At 34.5% G+C, this 25,561-nt stretch overlaps 1 protein-coding gene across 6 annotated transcripts in view; it reads left to right on the top strand.

Moving 5' to 3' along the window:
- LOC115232355 (tubulin polyglutamylase ttll6-like) overlaps window positions 1-25,561 on the top strand; it is a 497,092-nt gene that overhangs the window by 196,127 nt on the left and 275,404 nt on the right. For all 6 annotated transcript variants that reach the window (XM_036513235.1, XM_036513233.1, XM_036513224.1 and 3 more), the window contains one exon: window positions 7,132-7,243. In XM_036513235.1, coding sequence (XP_036369128.1) covers window positions 7,132-7,243 — 112 coding nt within the window. The remainder of the gene's footprint in view (window positions 1-7,131; window positions 7,244-25,561) is intronic.

The raw sequence follows: 25,561 nt of genomic DNA, 5'->3' as shown, positions 1-25,561 counted from the left end.
GCCATCAGTAATTGCTCAGGGTAGGCAGTTGGTAACCTTTGTGTAGTAAAACACACAAAAAATAAGCAAAACACAGGCGTGTGACTGAGTTATAGGCATATTTATATATCTGCCTTTATAGCATGTAAAGAAAACGTTGTAGGAGTGTACATAGCAAGTGTACTACATTACTTCTATGCATAGTTTAAATACTGAGATTGAAAAGCAGGGACAAATTATGCCGACCTAATCTAAATAAAAAAATAATACTTTGCATTTTATGCATAGTAATCAGAGTACCCTTCATAATTTTATTGAATTAGTTGCATATTTTGCCATGAGGGGAAAATGTTGCTTTCAATTTATTTTATTCAAGGTAGGCACTGCCTACCTTGCCTACCTACATGACACGCCCCCTCATACATACATACATACGTATATGCATGCATACATGCATATGAGGGTGAGTCAGAAAGTAATGCAAATAAAAATTGCATTACTTTCTAATTCATTCTCATATATATATTCTTTTATTCTTTTACTTGTTTCAGTCATTTGACTGTGGCCATGCTGGAGCACCAGCCTTTAGTTGAACAATTGACCCCAGGACTTTTTCTTTGTAAGCCTAGTACTTATTCTATCAGTCTATTTTGACAAACTGCTAAGTTACAGGGATGTAAACACACCATCATCAGTCGTCAAGTGATGGTGGGAGGTCAAACACAGACAGACAGACACAAATACACACATACACACACACACATACACACGCATAAATATATATATATATATATATATATATATATATATATTTATAAATGTAAAAGAAATTGAGACAACAAAGGAATAAACAATTATCTTATGAATTTCATTAGCTTACAGTTGTTTCTGCTATAAGATGCAGTAGACTCCTGTTTGAGTTCTTCAATCAGCTGCATCCTATAGCAGAAACAGCTGTAAGCCGGTGAAGTTCATAACATAATTATTTATTCCTTTGTCATCTCAATTTCGTATTACTACTCTGTGCTCAACTAACACTTTGTTCTAAAGCATATGAATACGGAATTCTATTCCAGGTTATTAGAATAGCAATGCCTAAGCTATATATGTATGTATGTATGTATCTATATATCATCTATACTTGTGTGTGTGTGTGTGTGTGTGTATGTATATATATATCCAAAACAGTTACGAAGAATATGGAGACTGGTTACATCTTCAAATTTTTCTTATAATTTAACAGCACAATTAGTTAAAATGACCAACACATATTTCTTATGTGGGAGAACATAAAGTAAACATGGTATAGGTATCCACAGAGTATTGCTTAAGTAGATGAGAACTTGAAACCCGACTGCTGACCTTGAAAGTTATCTTCTCCTTAACAGTTCCATAGGTACTTATTTTATTATATACACCTACAATATCATGAGTCTATATGATGTGTGAACATGATTATGACATAAGCCATAGTGTTCCTGAAACAGCTGTCAAGATAAACCTATGATATCTTTCCTTTCATTTACTTTGTTCCTGTATTTTGTATTTCATGTAAATACACTCATTAAGCCTCTTTGTGTTTATCTGTGTTTCTACATACATATATCATCATGGACTCTCCTGTCGTTAAACGACATATGAGGGTTTAGCAATTTCTTGCCGGACAACCACACAGATGATTTGTTTATAGTGATCAAATGTTTGTGTATACATAAGCTCACTCCCACCTTCAAATCGACATTACCTGTACAGGTGCACCATGTGCCACATGTCAGGTGATGAAATGGTCACAGAGCAATGTGAATTGAAGTGCTTTGTTCAAGATTACAATGCAACCCCTGGTCTGGGCATCAAACCCACGATCTTGCAATTATGAGTGCAACATCCTGACCACTAAGCAATACCCTAACCACTATATACTGTTTTACTTGTTTCAGTCATTTGACTGTGACCATGCTGGAGGACTTATTCTTTGTAAGCCTTGTACTTATTCTATCGGTCTCTTTTGCCGGACCACTAAGTTACGGGTACGTAAACACACCAGTATCATTTGTCAAGTGATGTTGGGGGAACAAACACACAAACATATACACACACATACATACATACGTACATACATATATATAAATATATATATATATATATATACACATATATATGATGGGCTTCTTTCAGTTTCTGACTACCAAATCCACTCACAAGACTTTGGTCGGCCTGAGGCTATAGTAGAAGACACTTGCCCAAGGTGCCATGCAGTGGGACTGAATCCAGAACCATGTGGTTCGTAAGCAAGCTACTTACAACACAGCCACTCCTACGCCTATTTACATATATATATATATGTATGTATGTATGTATGTATGTATGTATGTATGTATGTGTATATGTATATATATATATGTATATATGTATTGAAAAGTTCCTGGCTTTAAGGGTATTGTGAAAAGCCTAGTTGGAGGCCCAATCTTTCCAATTTTTTTACAGAGCTTAGAAAAACTGAAGGACCCCTGCAATAAGTGTGTGAATTTGAGAGAGGAATATGTTCAATAGAATCATAATTAACTGATCCTCCTGTATTTACTTTTACCCAAAGCCAGGAACTTTTCAACCCACACTCATATATGTGTATGAGACTGTTTTCTAAAATGGAAGTAAACACTTTTCTCCCTGTGATTGGCTTGAAAAATTGTTAAGACACTAGGATATTTTCCTATTTTTTTTAGCATGAAACCAATGGTAGCCTTAATTCACAAAATAAAAAAATTGTATATCCACCAATGTGGTGTTGAGCATTCATTTCATCATTTGACATTTACACTCCCCCACACACACATATACATACATATATACACATACACACTCATACACGACAGGTCTTCCTTAATTTGTCCACCAAGTACCCTGACAAGGCTTTGTTTGGCCCAAGGCTTTTGTAGAAGATACTTCCAATGGAGACTATTAGATCATTTCTTGAATTATTTGAGGAATTACATAGATACAGAATCAATGCATATGTTTGCAGCTTATGTAATTAACCAGAAGCTTGAGAAGTCTTTTTTGAATTCCTAATTGCAATAGTAACTTGGCTTAAGATCTGTTATCTATTCTTGACAATACTCTGAATTGTAACATCAAAGTACCTTCACCAAAGATATAACAACATATCTGTGAAAGTCATTCTTTATCTTCCAGTTCAACTCTGACTGAGTGGAATTAGTACTAAAAGCCTTCTAGTCAGGATGATCTATCTTTATTCTCAGACAAGATATAATTTGAGGAGGGAAATTTGGCTGCTATTTCCAGGAGGGCAAGAAGCTTTCTCTTTAGCACATCTTGCAAAATTGTTTTATTCATGAGTACCAATTTTTAATCAAATCCCATATCCATTTCTAATATTTAATAGCTACAAGTGCTTTAAATTAAAGTAACATATACTTAACTTTATTTTCTATTTCAAGGCTTTTGCTGTTTATATTTCTGTTTTAGTACTACAAAAAATATTTAAAGGGATTGATTGGTGTCATATGAAATTTCATGAAATTCCTAATTTTTATTCACCATTACCAGTATCTCAGGTGAATTGCTTTAAAAAAATTTTTTCCTGGCATTGTTGTGGATAGTTTGAAACAAATCATGTTTATGATTGTGGGTCATCAGTTTTATAAATACCAGTTGTTCCTAAGCTATGAACCTCAGTACAAAGCTAAACCATCTTATTTTCAAATCATCATCATCATCATCGTTTAATGTCCGTTCTCCATGCTAGCATGGGTTGGACGGTTCGACCGGGGATCTGGGAAGCCAGAAGGCTACACCAGGCTCCAGTCTTATCTGGCAATGTTTCTACAGCTGGATGCCCTTCCTAACGCCAAATATTTGATGAAAATTTTATAGAATGTAAAATATTCATGAATGTGTTACACAATATGGCATGTACATACGGGCACTAACCAAAATTAACTGGAAACAAAATGGAATGGATATTTCTCAAAAAAAGTATCAAACATTAACCCTTTCATTACCAACCCACCAGCTGAAACCGGCTCTGGCTCTCAGTACAAATGTCTCGTTTTCATAATTTTTTAATTAAAATCTTCCACCAAAGCTTAGTCACAATTTATGTTCCTAACACTAGCTTAATGATAACTAAGTTATTTTACTAAATCCTTTGTTATATTTAAAGTCATTGAAAGAAACACAGAGCATCTCAAAATAAATACAGTAGCAAAAGGGTTAAGTGTGCCACATTGTAATATATTCCTTTAGAAATGTTTTGAAATGCTTTGATAGTTGTTTGAATTTTAAATATTTGAAAGTGGGTCACCCAGGATTATTGTTTTAACAAAATGGGTTATGGGTGTCAAAAAATTAAGAATTCTTGCTTTATACTATACATACAAGCAACTTGCATGTACACACACACATGTGCATACATACACGCATACACACACTCACACATCCTGTTCTTCCATTTGAAACAGTTATGCAAAAGAAGCAAAATCAGTAACAATTGTTCCATAAAGATTTGGTAGCTAACCTTCTTCTGAGTCATCTTAAGACATGAAGAAAAGCAAAATAACAAAATAACAAAAAAAAAAGCAAAATAACAACAAAAAAAAAGAAAAGCAAAATAACAAAAAGAAAAAAGAAAGCAAGAAAGAAGCTGATATTTTCTCAACATTCAGAATGTTGTATCATTACATAAATTCTATTTTCCCCATCTTATTTATCATATCTATAAAAGGGAGGATGTGTGTGCGAGTGTGTGTACGTGATTGTAATTTATGCTCGTTCACAATTTAGCACGCATGTCACTCAAATTTTAGGAGGACAGTTGTCAACATCCTATCTGGGTTTTTTCAACTTGTTTTTTTCCGAGGCACCTGCGGATAGAGTAAAAATCTATTTTCAACCATTTTCAACCATAGCTTTTAACCATAACAAATATCAGCCATTGCTTTTTGATGGCGTCTAACAAAAAAAAAATAAGATAAAGAAAAGTGGAAGAAGGAGGCAGAGTTTCACGGGAAAGACAAAGTGAGAGAGGGAGAGAGAGAGTAAGTGACTACATTCATAAAAAATAAAATGTAAAATGTTTTGTTTTTGAAAGGCACGCTATATTTTATAATCATAGTATATATACTTTCTCACACAACAATTACAATATATTTATTTTAAATCGTTCATCTTTCTCCCCTCTCTCTCTCTCTCTCTCTCTCTCTCTCTCACACATTACTTTGGGTATGAAAGAGTTTTGTTTTTATTTTACGCCAAGTAAAAAAGTGTTTTGTTGACCATCCATTTATTTAACAACAAAGAAACAAAGAGGTGAGTAACAATTTGTCATTGAATTACACAATATAAATGGATACAATTTGTGAGGCTTCCACCACACCCCACTCCACAAAAAGGGTTTTGATGCCAGAGTAGTTGATTCTATGCAAAAAAAACGATTTTTATCCTTAGTGAAAATTGTGCAACAGTTTTTCCATTCATTTCTGTTTATGAACATGTATGCGTGCACAAAACATGCAATAGGTGTATGTATGTACGTGTGTGTATGTGTGTTTGTGTCTGTTGCCCATATATATTTATATTATATTATATATATATATAATATTTATAATATATATATATAATATAACTAATTTCAACGGATTTTGCCCAAATTTGATGTCTCTATTACTTAGTTTGGTTTGAAATAAAGAACTTGATTAGCTTAATAATCGTAACTTGATCCCGGGCAAGGCCAGGTTATATTGCTAGTTTAGAAATAAGGCGGTGAACTGGCAGAAATGTTAGCACATCAGACAAAACGCTTCATGGTATTTTGTCCCTGATAAATTAAGTACCAGTGAAATACTAGGGTCGATGTAATCGACTAGTCCTCTACCCCAAAATTATTTAATTAGAAGTAAGGTGGCGAGCTGTCAGAATTGGTAGTACACCGGGCAAAATGCCTAGTGGTATTTTGTCCCTCTTTATGTTCTGAGTTCAAATTTTGCCAAGGTTGACTTTGCCTTTCATCCTTTTATGGTCAATAAATTAAGTACCAGTTGAGTACTGGGGACAATATAAATGGCTTAACCTCTCCCCCAAAATTGCTGGTCTTGTGCCAAAACCATTATTTAGAAGTAATATTAATAAATACCAGTCAAGTATTGGTGTCAATGTAATTGACTTACCCCACTGACCTCTAAAACTTCTGGCCATGTATCCAGAATTTGAAACCATTATTTACTTAGAATTGTTCTGAGTTTAAATCTCATTGAGTTTGACTTTGCCCTTCATCCCTTTGGGGTCAAGAAAACAAAGTAGCAGTCAAGCATTGATGTTGATCTAATCAACTTGACCCTCCTCCACTCCTAAAATTGCTGACCTTGTGCCAGAGATTGGAATAATTATTTAGTTAGCAGAAGAGGAGTTCAACATTATGGTGTTTGTATGAGCTTTGCACACCCACACTGTAGATGTTATGGTTCATATTCTACTTGAACTTTTGTACATTGGCACTCATAAAGAAAATATGGAGAAGTTTGTTTAATGTCCGCTTTCATGCTAGCATGGGTTGGATGATTTTGACTGAGGGCTGGCGAACCAGATGGCTGCACCAGGCTCCAATCTTGATCTGGCAGAGTTTCTACAGCTGGACGCCCTTCCTAACACCAACCACTCCGAGAGTGTAGTGGGTGCTTTTTATGTGCCACTGGCATGGGGGCCAATCAGGTGGTACTGACAATGACCTCGCTCGAATCTTTTTACACATGCCACCGGCACAGGTGCCAGTAAGGCGACACTGGTAACGAACACACTCGAATGGTACCTTTTACGTGCCATGCTTCCAAATATTCATAGTTCTGTGGAGGGTTGATTGAACAAGGTCCTTGGTGTGAGTACTGATGGTGAGGAGTGGAGAAAAGACAAAAACTACTGAGCAGGCTTGATGTGAGCCAGTGCACAGCTTAATAATTCAGAAGAGTGGAAAGCATTTTTAATCAGTCTTTACTGATTGGTTGGATGGACATTTTAAAATTTGTTATGCAAGTCTTACATGTTTGTATGTGTAGCAGCAATATCATTCCAATCATTTCTATGCAGTATCATCATTGCATATAAAGTTAATTGTATTTATATTCATATTTGTGTCTGCAGTGAGTGTTGGTGAAGAGGAAGAAGAATATTTTGGTGAAGATGATTCAAAAGATTTTATCACTTCAAACAAAAAGACCAGTACAAAGAAGAAGAAGAAAAGACGAAAGAAAAAGTAAGAACAGAATGGTCTTCTTTTATTTTTTCTCATTTATCTATTTTCTTTTTTTGTGACATTCTGATTATTAATGTGTTGAAATTTCCGAGTTTATCCTTCTTAGAGCATGATTCATTTGAATGCAATAATTAACTAGGAAAGACAGAGTTTCACAAGCTGATAGAGGCAGATGGCTTGACTAATATTATTAACTTGCCGGTTATATTGGCATTGCATCCAGGCTTGTCTTCTCATTAATAACTTACTTTTTATTGATTGCAAAACGACCTTACTATTCAGAACTAATCAAGCAAATTATTAAGTAACTAAAACTATGCATTAATCAAAACGATGGTATAAAATATTTATTAATTTATCCAACAACATAATTTTGTGCATGGTTTGGTCATCTGAATTTTCATGTAATTTTTATTAAGCCAATCCTTGTCTGAAGTTGTTGGTACAGTAATTCATAATTAGTCCATAGAACTACATTGAGTCTTTCATAAATTCATTTGGGAAGTTACACACTTATCGTTAAGGTGGACACTTTTATGTTTTGATATACATACACACACGCAGACACATATTCTTCTTATTCTCCATGTGTGTAGTGTGTGTATGTATGTATGTATGTATGTATGTATGTATGTATGTAAATATGTCTATATATGATAGAGCAGTAGCCACTACACACATTTTTTTCCTCTTCTTGTTTCTTTCTGTGTTCCTTTCTGTGGAAGAGCATAGGCTCGAAACGTAAAAGATTTTTTCAATTCGTGAGCGTTATACTAATACATCTGTTTGTTTTCTACACCACCTGTCTTTGTCTTATGTTTTTTTCATGAATTCTCCCTATATATATATATAATATATATATATATATATATATATATATATATATCAAAACAGAATAAGAATAGGATGGAGAAAATTCAGAGAACTTTTACCTCTGTTGGCAACTACAGGGCTCTCTTTCCAAGTGAAAGGAAGGCTGTATGATACATGTATACGAACAGTAATTCTACATTGTAATGAGACATGGGATCTGAATGTAGAGGACATGTGAAGACTAGAAAGGAATGAAGCTAGTATGCTCTACTGGATGTGTAATGTAAGTGTACATTTGTAACATAGTGGTAGTGTGTTGAGAGAAAAGTTAGGCATAAGGGGAATTAGATGCAGTGTGCAAAAGAGAAGACTACGCTGGTTTTGTCATGTGATGCAGATGCTGATAGCTCCTTAAAGAAATACTGATCCCTCAAAGTGGATGGAACTCATGGAAGAGGGAGACCCAAGAAGAAAAGAGAAGTACTAAAGGATAACCTAAGGACACTGAACCTTTCAGAGTTGATGACAATGGACCAAGATATCTGCTGTTTTGCTGTACTCAAGAAGACCCGTTCTCCACACCAGAAGTGTTAAGGCCTTTCTTCTTGATGGAGAGGACTAACCTGTTAGAGTCCTGTGCCAGCGTCACATAAAAAGCACTTGTGATGGTGCCATGTAAAAGCAGTTGTGTCATTGCCACATTAAAAGCACCCAGAACACATTTTGAAATGATTGATATTAGGAAGAGCATCCAGCTGTAGAAACCAAGCCAAATCTCTGGCTTGCTAGCTCTGGTCAGATTGTCCAACCCATGCCTGCATGGAAAGTGGACATTAAAGGGTAATAATGATAACACAAACACACACACTCTCACATACTTGTTATGCTTAGAAGTGATGTACTGTACTTGAATTGTTTTACTTGGTTCAGTAGTACAAACTGTACCAAATCCTTGATGGAATATCCAGCTAAATCAAGTAAGGACAGACTAGCTTGTAATGGCTTGAAGTCATATGACATATAATAATACAATCAAACTTAATATTAATATTTTGCTATGAACTGAAGAAGATATTATGTAAGAGATGAATTCTTCTCACCTGCTCAGTGATCAGAAACACATGTATTAAACATATTCAAAATTATCAATATTTGGTTTGACTTTATTATTATATATTTTATGTGTTAATATTTTATAAGCTTAGAGCTTATAAGCAATCTCTGTGTAATGACTAAAGAAAATAATGTAATATTGGGGCATATAAGCCCTTGACAGAAAAAAGTAGGGTTTTCATATGCATGCATACAAAAGCCCTACTTTTTTTCTGTCAAGGGCTTATATGCCCCAATACTAGACTATTTTCTTTAGTGATCACTTGTAAACTTTAAGCTTGTAAAATATTATTGTTATTATTTACAGAATTGTAAAACTGACATTGCTTACCAAAAATCTTTGCATATTTTATATATACATGTGTGTGTGTGTATGTGTGTGTGTACATGTGTGTGTGTGTGCATGCGTGTGTGTGTGTGTGTGCATGCATGTGTGTATGTGTGCATATGTGTATGTGTGTGTTCTTTGTGAACCTTTGAATGATAAACATGACCAACCTTAGAAAGAGTAGCTTAGTTCACCTTTGGAAGGAATTATTGATATTTATGATGGTTTCCTTTTCTAGTGTTTTGTTTCAATTTTGTCTCTTCGAAAAGCTTGGACACATCGTCAATATTATATTTGCATTCTGTGATGCCCTATCAATTGCATTTTTCTTCCAATTTCCCACATAGATAATTCCTTGTGTCAGATCGAATTTAAAAGCAGTCTTCGTATCTTAACTTTTGGTTTCTCAGGGCCCCCCTTCCCTACGAGAACATAGTTCTCCATAGAGAAAATGCTTTGGGATTCTTTCATCTTCTCTATGAACTATATGATCTCTGTTTGCTGCGTTGCAAAAGGGCATATATATAAGACACCTCAACTGAGTGGGCTATAAACTAGAGGGATAAGGAACTCTGATAGTAGGGGAAGTGAATATATGGCTTGCCCATCTGGAAAGTGAAAGAGAGAAAGAAAGAAGGTCCAGGTACAATAAGAATATGAGAGAAAGTAGGATAGAAGAAGGGAAAAAGGTGGATGTCTAGTGACTGATTAAAAATAGTGTGACAGATGAGTTGAATACAGAGGATATCAGCTGAGGGTTGAGAGAAGTGGAAAAAAAACACAGGATAATATAGAAGACTGATGGAAGAGTGGGTATCAGAAGATGAGTTGGGGAACATTTGACCATTTGACACACACATACACACACACACACAATATAAACAAATTTCTTTCCAACGCATATGAGCATGGAATAGTGAATGTAAAACCCCATATATATGTATATACAGTGGTTGGACAAAATAATGGAAATACCTTAAAATTTTAAACAAATTTATTTTAATATGGAGTTGGACTACCTTTGGCAGTAATTACAGCTTGAATTCTATGAGGTATGAACTTGTACAAAGTTTTAATTGTTTCCAAAGGAATTTTTGTCCATTCTTCAACTAAAACAGTCTCCTGTTCCTGTAGTGATGATGGTGGAGGATATCGACTCGTTACTTGGTGGTGGTGGTGGTGGTGGTGGTGGTGATGGTGATGGTGATGGTGATGGTGGTGATGATGATGATGATGATGATGATCAGTTATCCCTCAGTTTACACAATGATTGGGTTGCATGGTTTCATTTCAGTGTGATTTTCAATTTGGTTGTAATTTTTTTCCAGGTGTTTTACTTTACTCAAACCATTTTCAAATATCACTTTGTAATTTTATTGTTTCCATTTCATATTTTTCTTTTTTATTTCCCTTTCTTACGTTTATTTCACTTTTAAGCTACTGCGGTAGACTATACACTAAAGTAGCGCACATTAAAGCAATTTCTTTTTTATTTTGTAGTTTGTTAAATATTATTGAGATTAAGAAATAGTGTTTCATACATCAGACCAAAAGTAAGTGAGAGTCAATTTCTCAGGAGACAAGAACTGAAATATTAAATCAACTTCAGATTGGAAATGACTTGATAGAAACTGTGAAACAGTTCAAAATAGGCAAAGCAACTCTGAGAACACCTTAAAGAAACAAAGATTGTATCATATTATAATTGTACAACCTTAAGTTTAAACATGTGCATATATAGTAACATTATAGAAACAACAAAGAAAGTGCTTTTATTTTGGATAGAAGATAAAACTGTAAAAGATTGCCTATAGTCAGCTTTGCTGTAAGACAAAGAGTAGTAAGAATTTTTAATCTAATCAACATTACAAATCAGACATTTAATCAACTACAACTTGGATTTTCAGGCAGTAAGAGATGGCTTAAAAAATTTTCAAATCAAAGATTTCTTCTACATATTATCAAAGTTGTATGGCAAAGATGGTTCAAGTGATAAGAAAGCTGACCAAGAATTTAGCTTGTGTCATAATTAACTAAAATAATAAGTTTCTGTTCTTTAAAACAAATATTTAATGCTGACAAAATTGGTCTATTCTGAAAGAGAATTCCAAAGAGAACATTTATACCTATTTCTTTACTACCTACAAGGGGATAAACATAGAGGAGATAAACAAGGACAGACAAAAGAATTAAGTCAATTACATCGACCCCAGTGCATAACTGGTACTTAATTTATTAACCCCGAAAGGATGAAAGGCAAAGTCGACCTCGGTGGAATTTGAACTCAGAATGTAACGGCGGACGAAATACCACTAAGCATTTCACCTGGCACATTAACGTTTCTGCCAGCTTGCCGCCATGAACAATGAAATGTTTTGCAAGTTCAGTGCATCTCAAGATGAAATCAAGATAATTATGATGCTGTAATGCTTTAGTTGGCTGTTTTCTAAGTGTTGAATTTGTGAAAGAATGACAAGTTTAAAAAAAAAACTCCTTTGATTTGCATGATTTTGGTTTGCATGGTGACTTGTTGCATTTGAGGAACAGCAGTACAGTAAGGCTTATTGTCAGACATCAAGGTATTTGTAAGATATATGTTGATCCATGTGCACATGTATATTTTTGTAGTCATTTATGTACACATTCACACACATAGGTAGATATGAATATAGATAGATATGCATCTACACAAATATGCATACAAATATGCATATATGTGTGTATATTCATCCATCCACCAATCCACATATATATATATATATATATATATGTATTTCATGTTTTCCCATGATTTGTTTTGATTCTCTGTTCATGTTTAGTGCTTAACCGGTGTTTGGGGACGTTGGAAGCACTGATACATAAATGTCGAATGATGAGAATGAGTGCTCAAACCGCATTGGTGGATAGAATTTCTTTATTTGTGTACTAAGACTGGCATTGGTAAGTTGGTCACATGGAGGAAAGATACTCATTTCCATTTTGGATAAAATGGAGATGAACACCATTCCTCCATGTGATCAGCTTGAAAAATTGTTAAGATATTAAGATATTTTTCTTAACATGAAACCAATGGTAGACTTAGTATACAAATAAAGAAATTCTATTCACCAATACACTGTTGAGCACTTATTCTCATTGTCTGACATTTATATATATATATATATATATATATATATATATATATATACGTATGTGTATATATATATATATACGTATGTGTATATATATATATATTATATATATATATATACGTATGTGTATATATATATATGTGTGTGTATGTATATATATATATATATATATATGTGTGTGTGTATGTATATATATATATATATATATACATATATATACAACCAGTACATGTGATTTTGGAAAAATGATCCTCTCAAGATACAAAACAAATATATATAATCATATACATACATACTCAATGTCATGTGCACACACACGCACACACACACACACACCACACACGCATACACACACACACACACACACACACACAGATTTTCTATGGCCAGATGTCCTTGCCGTCAAACTTCACCTGTTTTTCCCAAGGTGCTACACAGTGGGACTGAACCTGAATCCATGTAGTTTCTAGGTGAGCTTCTTAACCACACAGCCTTGTCTATTGATGAGTCTTTCATCTTTCTTTTACTGATTTCAAACATTCATTTTTTTCATTCCTGTTTGTGTCGTTCTAAGCTTCGGTTTCATTTTTTTTTTCGTCTCAACTTGTGTCTCTGTTCTGTAAGTCATTTGCTGAAATAAAACACTGGTCAGACACACTACACTTCTGGCATAGTGGCTTCTTAATTTTCATGGTGTCATTTAATTTGCACCATTCAGCTTGATTTCATCTTTTCACTTCCTTTCACTTCCTTTTGTCAGCTGTCCAAAATAAATATATTTGCCAGTTATTATTATAGTATCATAGTCGGCTTTGATGACTTCACTTGTTGCATGACTGCTGACCATAACTTGTGATTTCTTCATATTTATTTTAGTCCTGCCTTGTTGCTTTCACTGTTCAGTTCATTGAATCTTTGTTCCAGTTCACGAGCATCATTTCAGAAGACTATGTCATCAGTAAAGCGTAAATGACTTAAAAATTCACCAATTACATTTATTCCTTTTTCATTTCAGTTAAGCTTTATAAAGATGCCTTCTAGTGCAGCATTAAAGAGTTTGGGCGATATTATATCTCATTTCCTTTCTATTCTTTGAATATTGATTTTTTTTTTTCACTTTCAGTGTGAAGTCTTATAGATGATATTCTCTGGTTATAGGTTTTCTTAATAATCTTTATATAAGTTTGACATATTCCCTGATCAATAAAAGTACAGCTGGGATTGCTATAGATTCAAAGGCTTTCTCATAATCAATAAAGTCTAAACATAAAGGTTGCTTATATTCTTCATGTTTCTGGATAACTTGGTTTGTGACCTGTAAATAGTCATTTGTTGAAAATGCACTTCTGAACTTTACTTGTTCCTTTGGTTGATTGAAGTCTAAGACTGTATTGATGGTTTTTGTGAGCACTTTGGTGAATAGTTTATACAAGTTAGAAAGGATACTGATACTTCTGTAGTTTTTAAGATCTTTTATGCACCGTTTATTATATAAAAGTATCATGATGGCATTCTCGCAGCTGCTGGTGATTTCATTTAATTTGATGTGTTCTTTGAAGATATCTGCTAGTTGTCTACAGACTGAAGCAAAATATTTGGTTGGGAGGAGAGTAAAAGTTTATGGGGAAAAGATAAAACTTTTCCATTTGGCTAAGGGGAGCTTATGAATGGGAGGTGGGTATCCAGTATCTAAGTATTAATTTTTTCGTGTATGCAGGAGCTGAAGAAGTCCATCTTAGGATTAATATGCAATCTAGGTTTCCACAAGTTGTTTAGATATATACTCTTTTTTAAAATACAAGGCTTGATTTCTTGGTAACATTCATACAGTTTGCATTTTTCAGCAGTCTTCCTAATGATGTTTATATATCTTTTAACTACCAAGTATAGCATGTGAGTTTTGTGGTATGAATGAAGTGGTATGGTTGTGAAATTGTCACTTGTTACACAGTCATTCAGCTACATGCCATAGTGTGTCTGCATAAACATATTATCTCAATAATTGGGGTGGGTTTATATGATGTAATTTGTTTCATGCTATGAGTGCAGCTATGAATGACCTGAACTCAATGCCTATTGAACAATCCTGTACTTGTGCTAGGAGGAAAGTGTCTATTAAAGTGAGGAAGATGTCTAAGTTAGACCTAATATTGAGAAAAGGAGTGAAGAAGTTGAATATCTCACAATAGAACAAGTAAGGATTTGCCACTTAACACTACTTCTAGAAGTACCATTCCACCCATGCCAACATGGAAGAAGCAGATGTAAAAATGTTGATCAGGATTTTGATGTGTGTGTGCATAAAGGAAAACATACGGCATTATGATTAGGCAACTGAGCTCGGGTTCACTTCTCAATCCAGGATATGTGCTGTGTCCATGGGCAAGACATTTTGCTTTGCATTGCTTCATTCCATTTAGCTAGCAAAAAAGAAATATTATGGATGATAGAGCACCTGGCAAGAATCAAATGTGTATGGCAGTGTTAACAAGTCAGTTATATGACCAATAAACCTTCAGGCATAAAGAGGGATATGTCCAGTAGTGGACATCTGTATACTCTCTTAACCCATATATATAAACAAACATGGACATGTATGTATATATATATATATATTATATATATATATATATATATATATATATGTATAAAAATTATATATAAAAAACACAAAATGGGACACGAACGCAAAATACACAAAGAGACGACACAAAAAACGGACGGGTCATTCAAAGCCTCTAATCTTCAGTCAGGAACCAGATCATCATAGCAAATTTCGGCTGATAAATCCTGATATCGCTCAGACCCGGCCAGCCCCAAGGAAAAACTAAGCTGCGAGCATTAGATTTCTTGGAAAAAGGATCGAATGTATACAAAAGAGGGACAGAAAAACGGACGATACCACATGAATATAGATACAAAAAACAAAAATAAAATTAAAAACAAGAATGGTAATAACGGGACAAAAACAGCGGGTGTCTTACGACTTTAGACAAAACAAATGAACTTATCTGCCTTTTCGTCAGATGAAGAGAAAAACCGTGTTGTCACAGCAGCGGTCACCAGCGGAAAGGGTTAGTGGCCAGCAGGTCACGTGAGAATAGAGAAGAAGAGAGAGAAAAAAACAAGGGGGCAAAGGAATCAAAGAGAGAGAGGGAGGGGGGAAGAAACAGAGTGCGCCAAAGTTTGGCTTGGCAACAGAATCAAAGGGGCAAAGTGAGAAAGACAGAAATGTGTGAGTGTGGGGGAAGAGGAGACAAAAGGAATCAGAGGCAAGAAGAGAGAAAGACAGACAGAACAGTGAGGTATAGAGAAAGTGTGTAGAAGTCGTACTACTAATGGAATGTTTACATACATAAGGGAACAAGGTGTACATTACGCCGCAATAATATATGTATAAAAATTATATATAAAAAACACAAAATGGGACAAGAACGCAAAATATATATATATATATATATATATATATATATATATATATATATATATATATATATCAAATGTCATTGATATAAGACAAGTGTGCAGAAATATGTGGGCATGATAGAAGGTCCTTTCAGCAACAGTTTTAACAACCACAAGTCTTCTTTTAATATCCAGGAATGGCAAAATGTTACTGGCCTAGCAAGACACATATGGTCACTGAAGGAAAGTGCTGTGGATTACAGTATCATGTGGAGAGCACTGGAAAGGTGCAAACCTTATTTCAATAGCAGATGCTACACCCAGCTTATTACTTACAAGTGCACATATATGTATACATATACATCTACACATGATGTAAAGTTGGTCCTTCCTTTATTTCCACCCCTCCCTCAAATCCATGTGAGCATTAACATGTGTGTGTATGTCTGTGTACTTGTGTACGTTTGTGCTCTATGAAAGTCATGGTCTATAAGCCGTGTTATTTTTCCTATCAAAAAATTGACTGCTCACTTTAAAGGGAAATTTCACAAGACAGGCAGTCGCCTTCTGACACTTGTTGATGCAACATCAAAGAGACCAGGGAACAGAAGAAAGAGGACATGCACTCAACACCAGAGCTGAGGACACCTCCAAAAGAGGGGGCCCCGCCATGTCAAAACAGTAGAGGAGTAGGGGCCGAAACTGGATGTGGTTTATAAATATAAAATGGTGACAATTTACCCATTGCACTGTCTCTCTCTCTCTCTCTCTCTCTGTATATATATATATATATATATATATTATATATATATATATATATATATATATATATATATGTATATATATATTTCTACCTTCAGTACAGTACCAACAAATGATACCTAATCATTGTTTTACCTTGGTATGAACTCATGTTATGACACTCAGCCAATCTTAGTGACCTGCTTGTTGTTGATATGTCTAAATTCTAATAAATCCTGTAACTAATCCCTTTCTCTCCCTCTCTTCATATATATATATATATATATATATATATATAAACATACATACATACACACCCATGTATACACACACACACACACAGACATTATAAACTGCAAAAATTTGGTATGCATGAAACTCTTTTAAAATAAATGCCCCCACACTGACAAATTCATACTAGATCAGTGGAAAATTCTGCCTACATCAGGAAATGTGTATCTTAAGAATAATGCTAAGTTGCATTGATTTCACTGACAGAGAATATAAAAATGAAGTTTAAGACAAACCAGAAGTTCATTGACCTGACCATACATTTTATCACACATATACATATTATAGGTGATGGTGGTGGTGGAAATGCTGCTGCTGCTGTTGATGATGATGACTGGGATAACAGAAGTGGGTTGTGTTGCATTGATGCTAAAAAATGATTTTCTCACTAGATCAATGACTGTCAAATAACATTTTCATAAGGGGGCCAATTAAATTCATTATTTTGCATATATAAAAGAGGTGTCCATAACAATTCCCATTGTGTATTCTTTTACTCTTTGTAAAATTCATTACAAAATACAAAAACAAACAAAAAAAAAAGCTGTGACAATAAACATACAAAAAAAAGATTTTCTTTTTTCTTGTCACAAACCATAAGCGATTCATCTAAAATTTGGCAACATAAATATGCTACTGTTCTTGTTCCTGTTGTTGCTGCTGTTGTCATTCCTTAGCTCAAGGTTAACTCTGATCAAGGACATCATGATCAAAGACATTTCAGCTTTGATTTTCTCATACTTTTAACTACATTATTGTCCTTTTATGTTCTATCTTTTTACTTATTTCGCTCATTTGACCGTGGCCATGTTGGGGCACTACCTTGAAAGGTTCCAGTCGAACAAATCAACCCCAGGACCTACTCTTTCCTCTAAACCTGGCATACTTATTCTATTGGTCACTTTTTGCTGAATTGCTAAGTTATGGGGATGTAAACACACCAACGCTGGTTGTCAAGCATTTGGGGGGAAAAAAAACCCAGACTCAAAGACGCGTATACATAGATTTACACTTTTACTCTTTTACTTGTTTTAGTTGAGCAAATTGACCCCAGGACTTATTCTTTGTAAGCCTAGTACTTATTTTATCAGTCGCTCTTGTGAAACCGCTAAGTTACGGGTACATAAACACAACAGCATCGGTTGTCAAGTGATGTTGATGGGACAAACACAGACACACAAACATATACACATACTCAAACATACATGCATCCATATATATACATATATACGGCAGGCTTCTTTCAGTTTCCGTCTACCAAATCCACTCACAAGGCTTTGGTCAGCCCGAGGCTATAGCAGTAGACACTTGCCCAAGGTGCCATGCAGTGGGACTGAACCCAGAACCATGTGGTTTGTAAGCAAGCTACTTACCACACAGCCACTCCTACACCTAAATTTATACATATATAAATACATCTACCATTCTTATCTCAAGATGGTAGGTTTGGTGTGATTTGAGGAAATTTGGCTGCTGTTTATAGCATGTCAAGTTAGTACGCAAATAGAAACTCTCATGTTTGCATACTAAGTGTTCTGAGGAGTAACAAATATCGTATTGAACATTGTCAAGATAATACATCTGCACAACAAAATCTACCTCTGCTAGTTCCATGTGCTCTATCAATATTCATGGTAATATAAAAATGTGGAAGAAAAATCTTATGTTTATTAGATTTTTATATGACTTTTATTAGATTTTATATGAAACATGAAAAGAAAATTAAAATTTCTTTGATGATTCTTCATCACTTATCATCAGTTTCTGTCATGCATGTGCCAAAATCCTAAATGCACATATTTCACAAATGAAGCAAGCTTCTCGTTGCAATAAAAGCAAAGTGAATAGGTGAACATTTCATTGAAATCAGAAAATTGGTGGAAACTGTATAAAAGGATGGGTTAGGACAAGAAAAAAAGACATTATAAAAGAGCAAGACATCAGTAGAATGCATAATGCCGAGTCAATCAATTTTCATGTGCTATGATGGCTATCAAAAATAACAAAAATTCAAAAGTTGATGAAATTCAACAAAGAAACTCCTTGCTGTCTGTTATAAAATGCTAACAACAGAAAGGAAAATAACCTTGCACTCTCCATTAACACGCCCATGCATGTCAGTAATTTCTTCGTTGCCAAAATAAAAGCATGAACTTTAATTTCTGCTCTTCTAATCACTGCATTCCTAACAAATATTCAAAATGAAATTATCATCAGAAGATAATTTTGCCTCCTCGTGTGTGTTTTAAAAACCTTTTCTTGTACATGTTCTCATTCTTGTAAGGATTGTCAATCTAAAATCTGGTTCAATGTAGGCCAGAAGGATTTGACTATCACAAGAGGAATTAATGCCAAACCTTTCTAGGTTTTAATTGTAATATTTAATTCTCTTTCATGACCAGGCTTATTGAAAAAATTACTGTTGTTATAAAAATTTTATAAATTTTCGGGAGAAAATGACATATTTCTTTTTTGGAATAGTGGATCTCGAAGTATACAAGCTATAAATAATCCTTTTTACTATAGACACGAGGCCTGAAATTTGATGGGGAAATGGGGCTAGTTGGTTACACCAACCCCAGTGCTCAACTGGTACATATTTCATTGACTCCCCCACCCCGCCATAAGGATGAAAGATAAAGTTGACATTAGCAGAATTTCAACACAGAATGTAAAGGAGGATGAAATGGTGTTAAGCTTTTTGTCTGGCATGCCAACAATTCTGCCAGCTCACTAAACACAAAGCTATAAGTAATCTTTCCTACTAAAGGCACAAGGCCTGAAATTTGTGGGGAGGGAACTAGTCAATTACATTGACCCCAGTGTTTTACTGGTACTTAATTTATCAACCCCAAAAGGATGAAAAGCAAAGTCGACTTTGGCAGAATTTGAACTGAGAACGTAGTGATGGGCGAAATACCACTAAGTATTATGCCCAGCATGCTGACAATTCTTTTTTCTTTTTTTTTTCTTTATTGCCCACATGAGGCTAAACATAGAGGGGACAAACAAGGACAGACAAAGGGATTAAGTCGATTACATCGACCTCAGTGCGTAACTGGTACTTAATTTATCAACCCCGAAAGGATGAAAGGCAAAGTCAACCACGGCAGAATTTGAACTCAGAACGTAACGGCTGACAAAATACCTATTTCTTTACTACCCACAAGGGGCTAAACACAGAAGGGACTAACAAGGACAGTCAAATGGATTAAGTCCATTATATTGACCCCAGTGTGTAACTGGTACTTATTTAATCGACCCCGAAAGGATGAAAGGCAAAGTCGACCTCGGCGGAATTTGAACTCAGAATGTAGCGGCAGACGAAATACCGCTAAGCATTTCACCCGGCATGCTAACGTTTCTTATTTCTTTATTGCCCACAAGGGGCTAAACATAGAGGGGTCAAACAAGGACAGACAAAGGGATTAAGTTGATTACATCGACTCCAGTGCGTAACTGGTACTTAATTTAGCGACCCCGAAAGGATGAAAGGCAGTCAGCCTTGGTGGAATTTGATCTCAGAACATAATGGCAGATGAAATACTGCTAAGCATTTCGCCCAACATGCTACCATTTCTGCCAGCTGATTACCTTTCAGATGCAAAGATATTGCAAGATTGTATCCAGAGGGCAATCTACTATGTAGTGAAAAGCCTTATAATTTCTGAAAATCGCAATTGATAACTCTGACAATTCTGCTAGCTTGCTATAAATAATAGCATTGTTTCATGTCCTATAGATGACTTTTGACTTCTGTCCAAAAGGGTTTCAAACCAATATTTACATGCTTTTCTTTGCAGCTTAATCTTTTTTTTTTTTTGAGATCTACTATTCCAAAAATGAATTAGATTTTTTTTCTTTGTCTTGAGCATCACATACACAACAACCTAAAGTAATCCGAGGTGATCAATAGACATAGCTGTGAGATTCTACTGTTTTTGTTGTGCTAAAGCATTCATAGAAATGTCTACAGAATCTCAGCTCACACCTTCTCATGGTTTGATCCTGCTGCATAATTTGATATTGTGGGTCATCATCATCATTACCACCATCATCATCATCATTTGACGTCTGTTTTCCATGCTGGCATGGGTTAGATGGTCTAACAGGAGCTGACCAACTGAAGGGCTGTTCATGCTCCCTGTCTGTTTTGGCATGGTTTCTATGGCCGGATGCCCTCCCTAATATCAACAATTTTACAGAGTGTACTGGGTGCTTTTATGTAGCACCAGCACAGGTGCTTTTTACATGACACCTGCACCTATGAACCTGTGAGATTAGGTATACTCATAGGAGAGGGTTGCAGGGGGTGAGCCTGTATGCAAGGGCAACCACTTTTTAAAACTCAGCTTGACATGTTCTGTACATTATTATTATTATTATTATTATTATTATTATTATTTTTGGTTTTTTTTTGCAAAGACTTTCCAACCTTGAGAGTCTCATGCATATTCTACAGCATGTTGCAACATACGCAAAATCTATACTGAAATTGTTGTAATTAAATGTTATTAGCACAATTACATGTAACATGCAGCTTATCCCAGGGCACAGTACTGAGTCTTCTATTCAATGCCACAACTTACCATGACAAGTTTTAATACATTTGCCTCTTCAGATGATCATCTAGCTTGAATTTGCCTCACAACTCAGTCTGAAACAAGGCATTCTAAATAGATCTGTCATAGATAAGATAATGTATGACAGTCTAAGTAGATCAATTGAAGTTTATTTATATATAATTCCTAATAGATCATCATCATCACCCCCACCATCATCATCATTAATATTTAAAGTCCACTTTTCCATGCTCGCATGGGTCAAACAGAATTTGTTGAAGCAGATTTTGATTTTTAATCTGTGTCTGGATGCCCTTCAGTCACTAATTCTCACCTATTTCCAAGCAAGATATTATTTTCTTAAAGCTAGACATGTTTATCAAAAAAGACTGGAAAGAAACAACCTTACTTGTGTGACAATGATGATGATGATATGGTTTATATCCATCATGTGATGTCTAGACAAGGGTATACGCATACACACGCATACACAATATATATGTATACATGTATATATATATATATATATTTTATATTTTATATATAAAGCATATGTTATACATCTATGTATATTATTGTAATTGTCAGTTTAGTAAAATAAATAAGTTAAAATGTCTAAAAGTTGATGAATCCCCTATTGATCCCCTCCATTTTCTTAATGTTATATATATATATATTTCGTTTGGGGAATTTGGTTTGCAAGATTCTTTATGTGAGTTTGTGTGTTGAAGTATATTATGTTGTCTGGGGAGAGTCATTTTCTTTTTGTGCCTTATAATTTAACTCATTCACTGGTAAAATTTCCACTTATCCCTTATTTTTATTTTCCTAAAATTTTCGTTGCATCTTGCAACCTTTTCAATAGTCTTATATGTATGTATATGTAACTATTTGGACTATATACATACATATATAGACTACATATACATACATATATAGTCTATATATGTATATGTAACTATTTGGACTTTGGGTATATATCTATTAGTATGTTGATTAAAGCATATTCACCGTTCAGGCTACCAGATGTCATCCACTATTGCAATATAATTTTCACTGGATCTACAACAGGAAATCCGCAGTGTTTGTTGAGTTTATAATTGATGAAGGAAACGGAAGATGGATTTAGTACGAATCTTTATTCAGCATGAAGATTGTTTTGACCCATCCTGTGACTGTTCCTTGGGGATAGGATATTGTGTGTCTAGTTGTGTTGCATCAGTCAGTACAGGCTGTGTCACTTCAGATGCTTGGTGTAAAGAGAAGATATCCCACTGTCAATGTACCCAAGTACAACGAGTGAGAACAATATGCCCAAGGAGAACTCTGTACATCTTGTAGGATCTCATTTTTCACACCAAGCACCTGAAGTGACACAACCTGCACTGATTGGTTGATGCAACAGGACTAGATGCACAATATCCTATCCATAAGCGACAGCTAAGTGTGGGTTGAAACAATCATTGTGCTAAATCTGTCTTCCATTTCCCTCATCATTTGTGTGTGTGTATGTGTGTGTGTGTGTGTGTGTGTGTGTGTGTGTGTGTGTGTGTGTGTGTGTATGTGTGTGTGTGTCTACATATATATGCCAAAGAATCTCCTAAAGCTAGACACCAATATCTAGGCATTATTTAAGCTTAATTAAATTACCTATGAATACAAGCCAACCAATATAAATGTAAGTGATCCCCACAAACTATCCGCAAACATTATTACATTTAAGTATTTGTTTTAAAGGATTCCTCATGTGAAATCGTGTGTTGAAATAGGTATTATTAGGATTCTAATTTTTTTTTTCTTTTTTGCTTGCCAAGTAACCACATGCCCTTTCCACTTTACAATTATGAAGGACAACTCAAGATAATGAGACTAAGATATAAGAATTTCACAATCAAGCATAAACAAGTATACATGCCCATCATCAGCTGCTATGTGATGGGCTCTTTGCAGTTTTCATCTTCCAAATCCACTCACATGGTTTTAATTGGCTCAAGGCTATAGTTGAAGACACTCGCTCAAGGTGGGATTGAGCCCAGGTCCACATGAATGGGAACAAGATTCTTAACCACACAGCCATGCCTGCTTAGGGTATATCATTAATATATTTAGGAAAGGTATGAGTGTAACAAATTCTCATTTCAATTATACAAGTGAAGGACCATTCATACGAAAATAAACATCTAGTTTTATAATTCGCTCCCTATGTTGTTTTTGCATTTGTTTTTCTATATTCTCCTAATTCTATTTCTGACCTTGACTTGCGAGTGACCTGTTTTCTTTCTTGCTTTGTAACATTGTGCTTTACTTAAGTAAAGTGCATCATAAATGGAGAAACTGACCAAAAGCCTTTTATTTTGGCTCTGATTTAAGAATAGAAAGATTGTAGTGATTTAAGAAAATAAATGTTCTGGAATGAGAAATTCTGTGCATAAAATGGGAAGTACTTAAAACAGAACATTCTTACATAATATTCAATCAATTCTTTGCTGAGAATAGAACCTCTTTGAAAATCATGTAATAAATATTTGCTATAGAATAAAATATTTTTGTTTTACAGTGGCGTAATGACCGCTTCTCTTAAAATGAAAGTTCTTTGCAATAGCATTAAATAATTTCTTTTCTTTGTTTTGATGTTATTTTCCTTTTTATCCAAAATCTCTTCATGCATATATGTATGTGTTCAAACCCGTATGTGTGTGTATATATACATACATACACACACACACACATATATATATATATATATATATATATATATTTGTATGTATGTATGTATGTATGTATGTATGTATGTATGTATGTATATAAATGTATGTATGTATATATGTATGTATATATATATATATATATATATTATATATGTATGTACAAGGATGTTTTCTATAAACCTCCTCATACATACACATGCACACATATTTGCACCCACCCACACACACACACAAATACACACATTAATGCAGTTTGTGGAAGAAGACAAATTTTATGACCAATAATGGTTTTGGAACAGATCATCTTTACAAATATTACAAATTATTTTTGTCCAAGAATAGAATATTGCCTGCAAATTGATATAATTTAAAAAAAAAAATCTTTTATAGAAATATTTTAACACGACATGTAATTAATTCTTAGGAAAGTTTAATAAAATATCTCAACAAAGAATAGTCAGTTGGTTGTTACTTAAAAATATATGCTTTCCTTTCAAAAATTTTTGAAATCCAAATGTTGTTTGACTTACATTGTTTCCATGTTGCTTAAACTTAATTATCAGGTTGAAAATAATGCAAGCGTTTCTTTTTTATTTTTCCGTAATGCAGTTAAAGAACAGTTGATTCTAAAACCATCATAGTGTTCTGTTAAAGATTGGTACTAATAATTAGTTAGAATAATTTATGTATGAACTATAATTTGAAGTTTAAAAATACAAAAAAAAAAAAGGAAGATGACAAAATCTAGATGAGGTTTGTAGCTTTGGAATTTATTGATGCAGTGTAGCTAGTGGTTTGTACAGAATATAAGCAACAATGAACTGTTGCAACATCAGTGAAGGAAAAGCAAAGAAATTACAACTGTAAACTATTATTGTAATAATAATAATAATAATAATAATAATAATAATATAATAATAATAATAATAATAATATTAATAATAATAATGATAATTCTTTCACCCTTTTCAAGCCTATCCAGGCTCGTGGGCCCGGTTTCCCGGTTTCTGTGGTGTATGTGTTCCCCCCAGCTGGACAGGACACCAGTCCATTGCAGAATTACCTAAGAAACAGGAAGAAAGAGTGAGAGAAAGTTGGGGTAAAAGAGTACAACATGGGGTCACTGCCACCCTTTGCTGGAGCCTCGTGGAGCTTTAGGTATTTTCGCTCAATAAACACACACAACGCCCAGTCTGGGAATTGAAACCATGATCCTCTGACCACGA

Source organism: Octopus sinensis, linkage group LG2, assembly GCF_006345805.1.
Source record: "Octopus sinensis linkage group LG2, ASM634580v1, whole genome shotgun sequence".
Classification (NCBI taxonomy): Eukaryota; Metazoa; Mollusca; class Cephalopoda; order Octopoda; family Octopodidae; genus Octopus; species Octopus sinensis.
The sequence above is the reverse complement of the archived record's forward strand: the minus strand, read 5'-3'. Positions and strand labels throughout refer to the sequence as shown.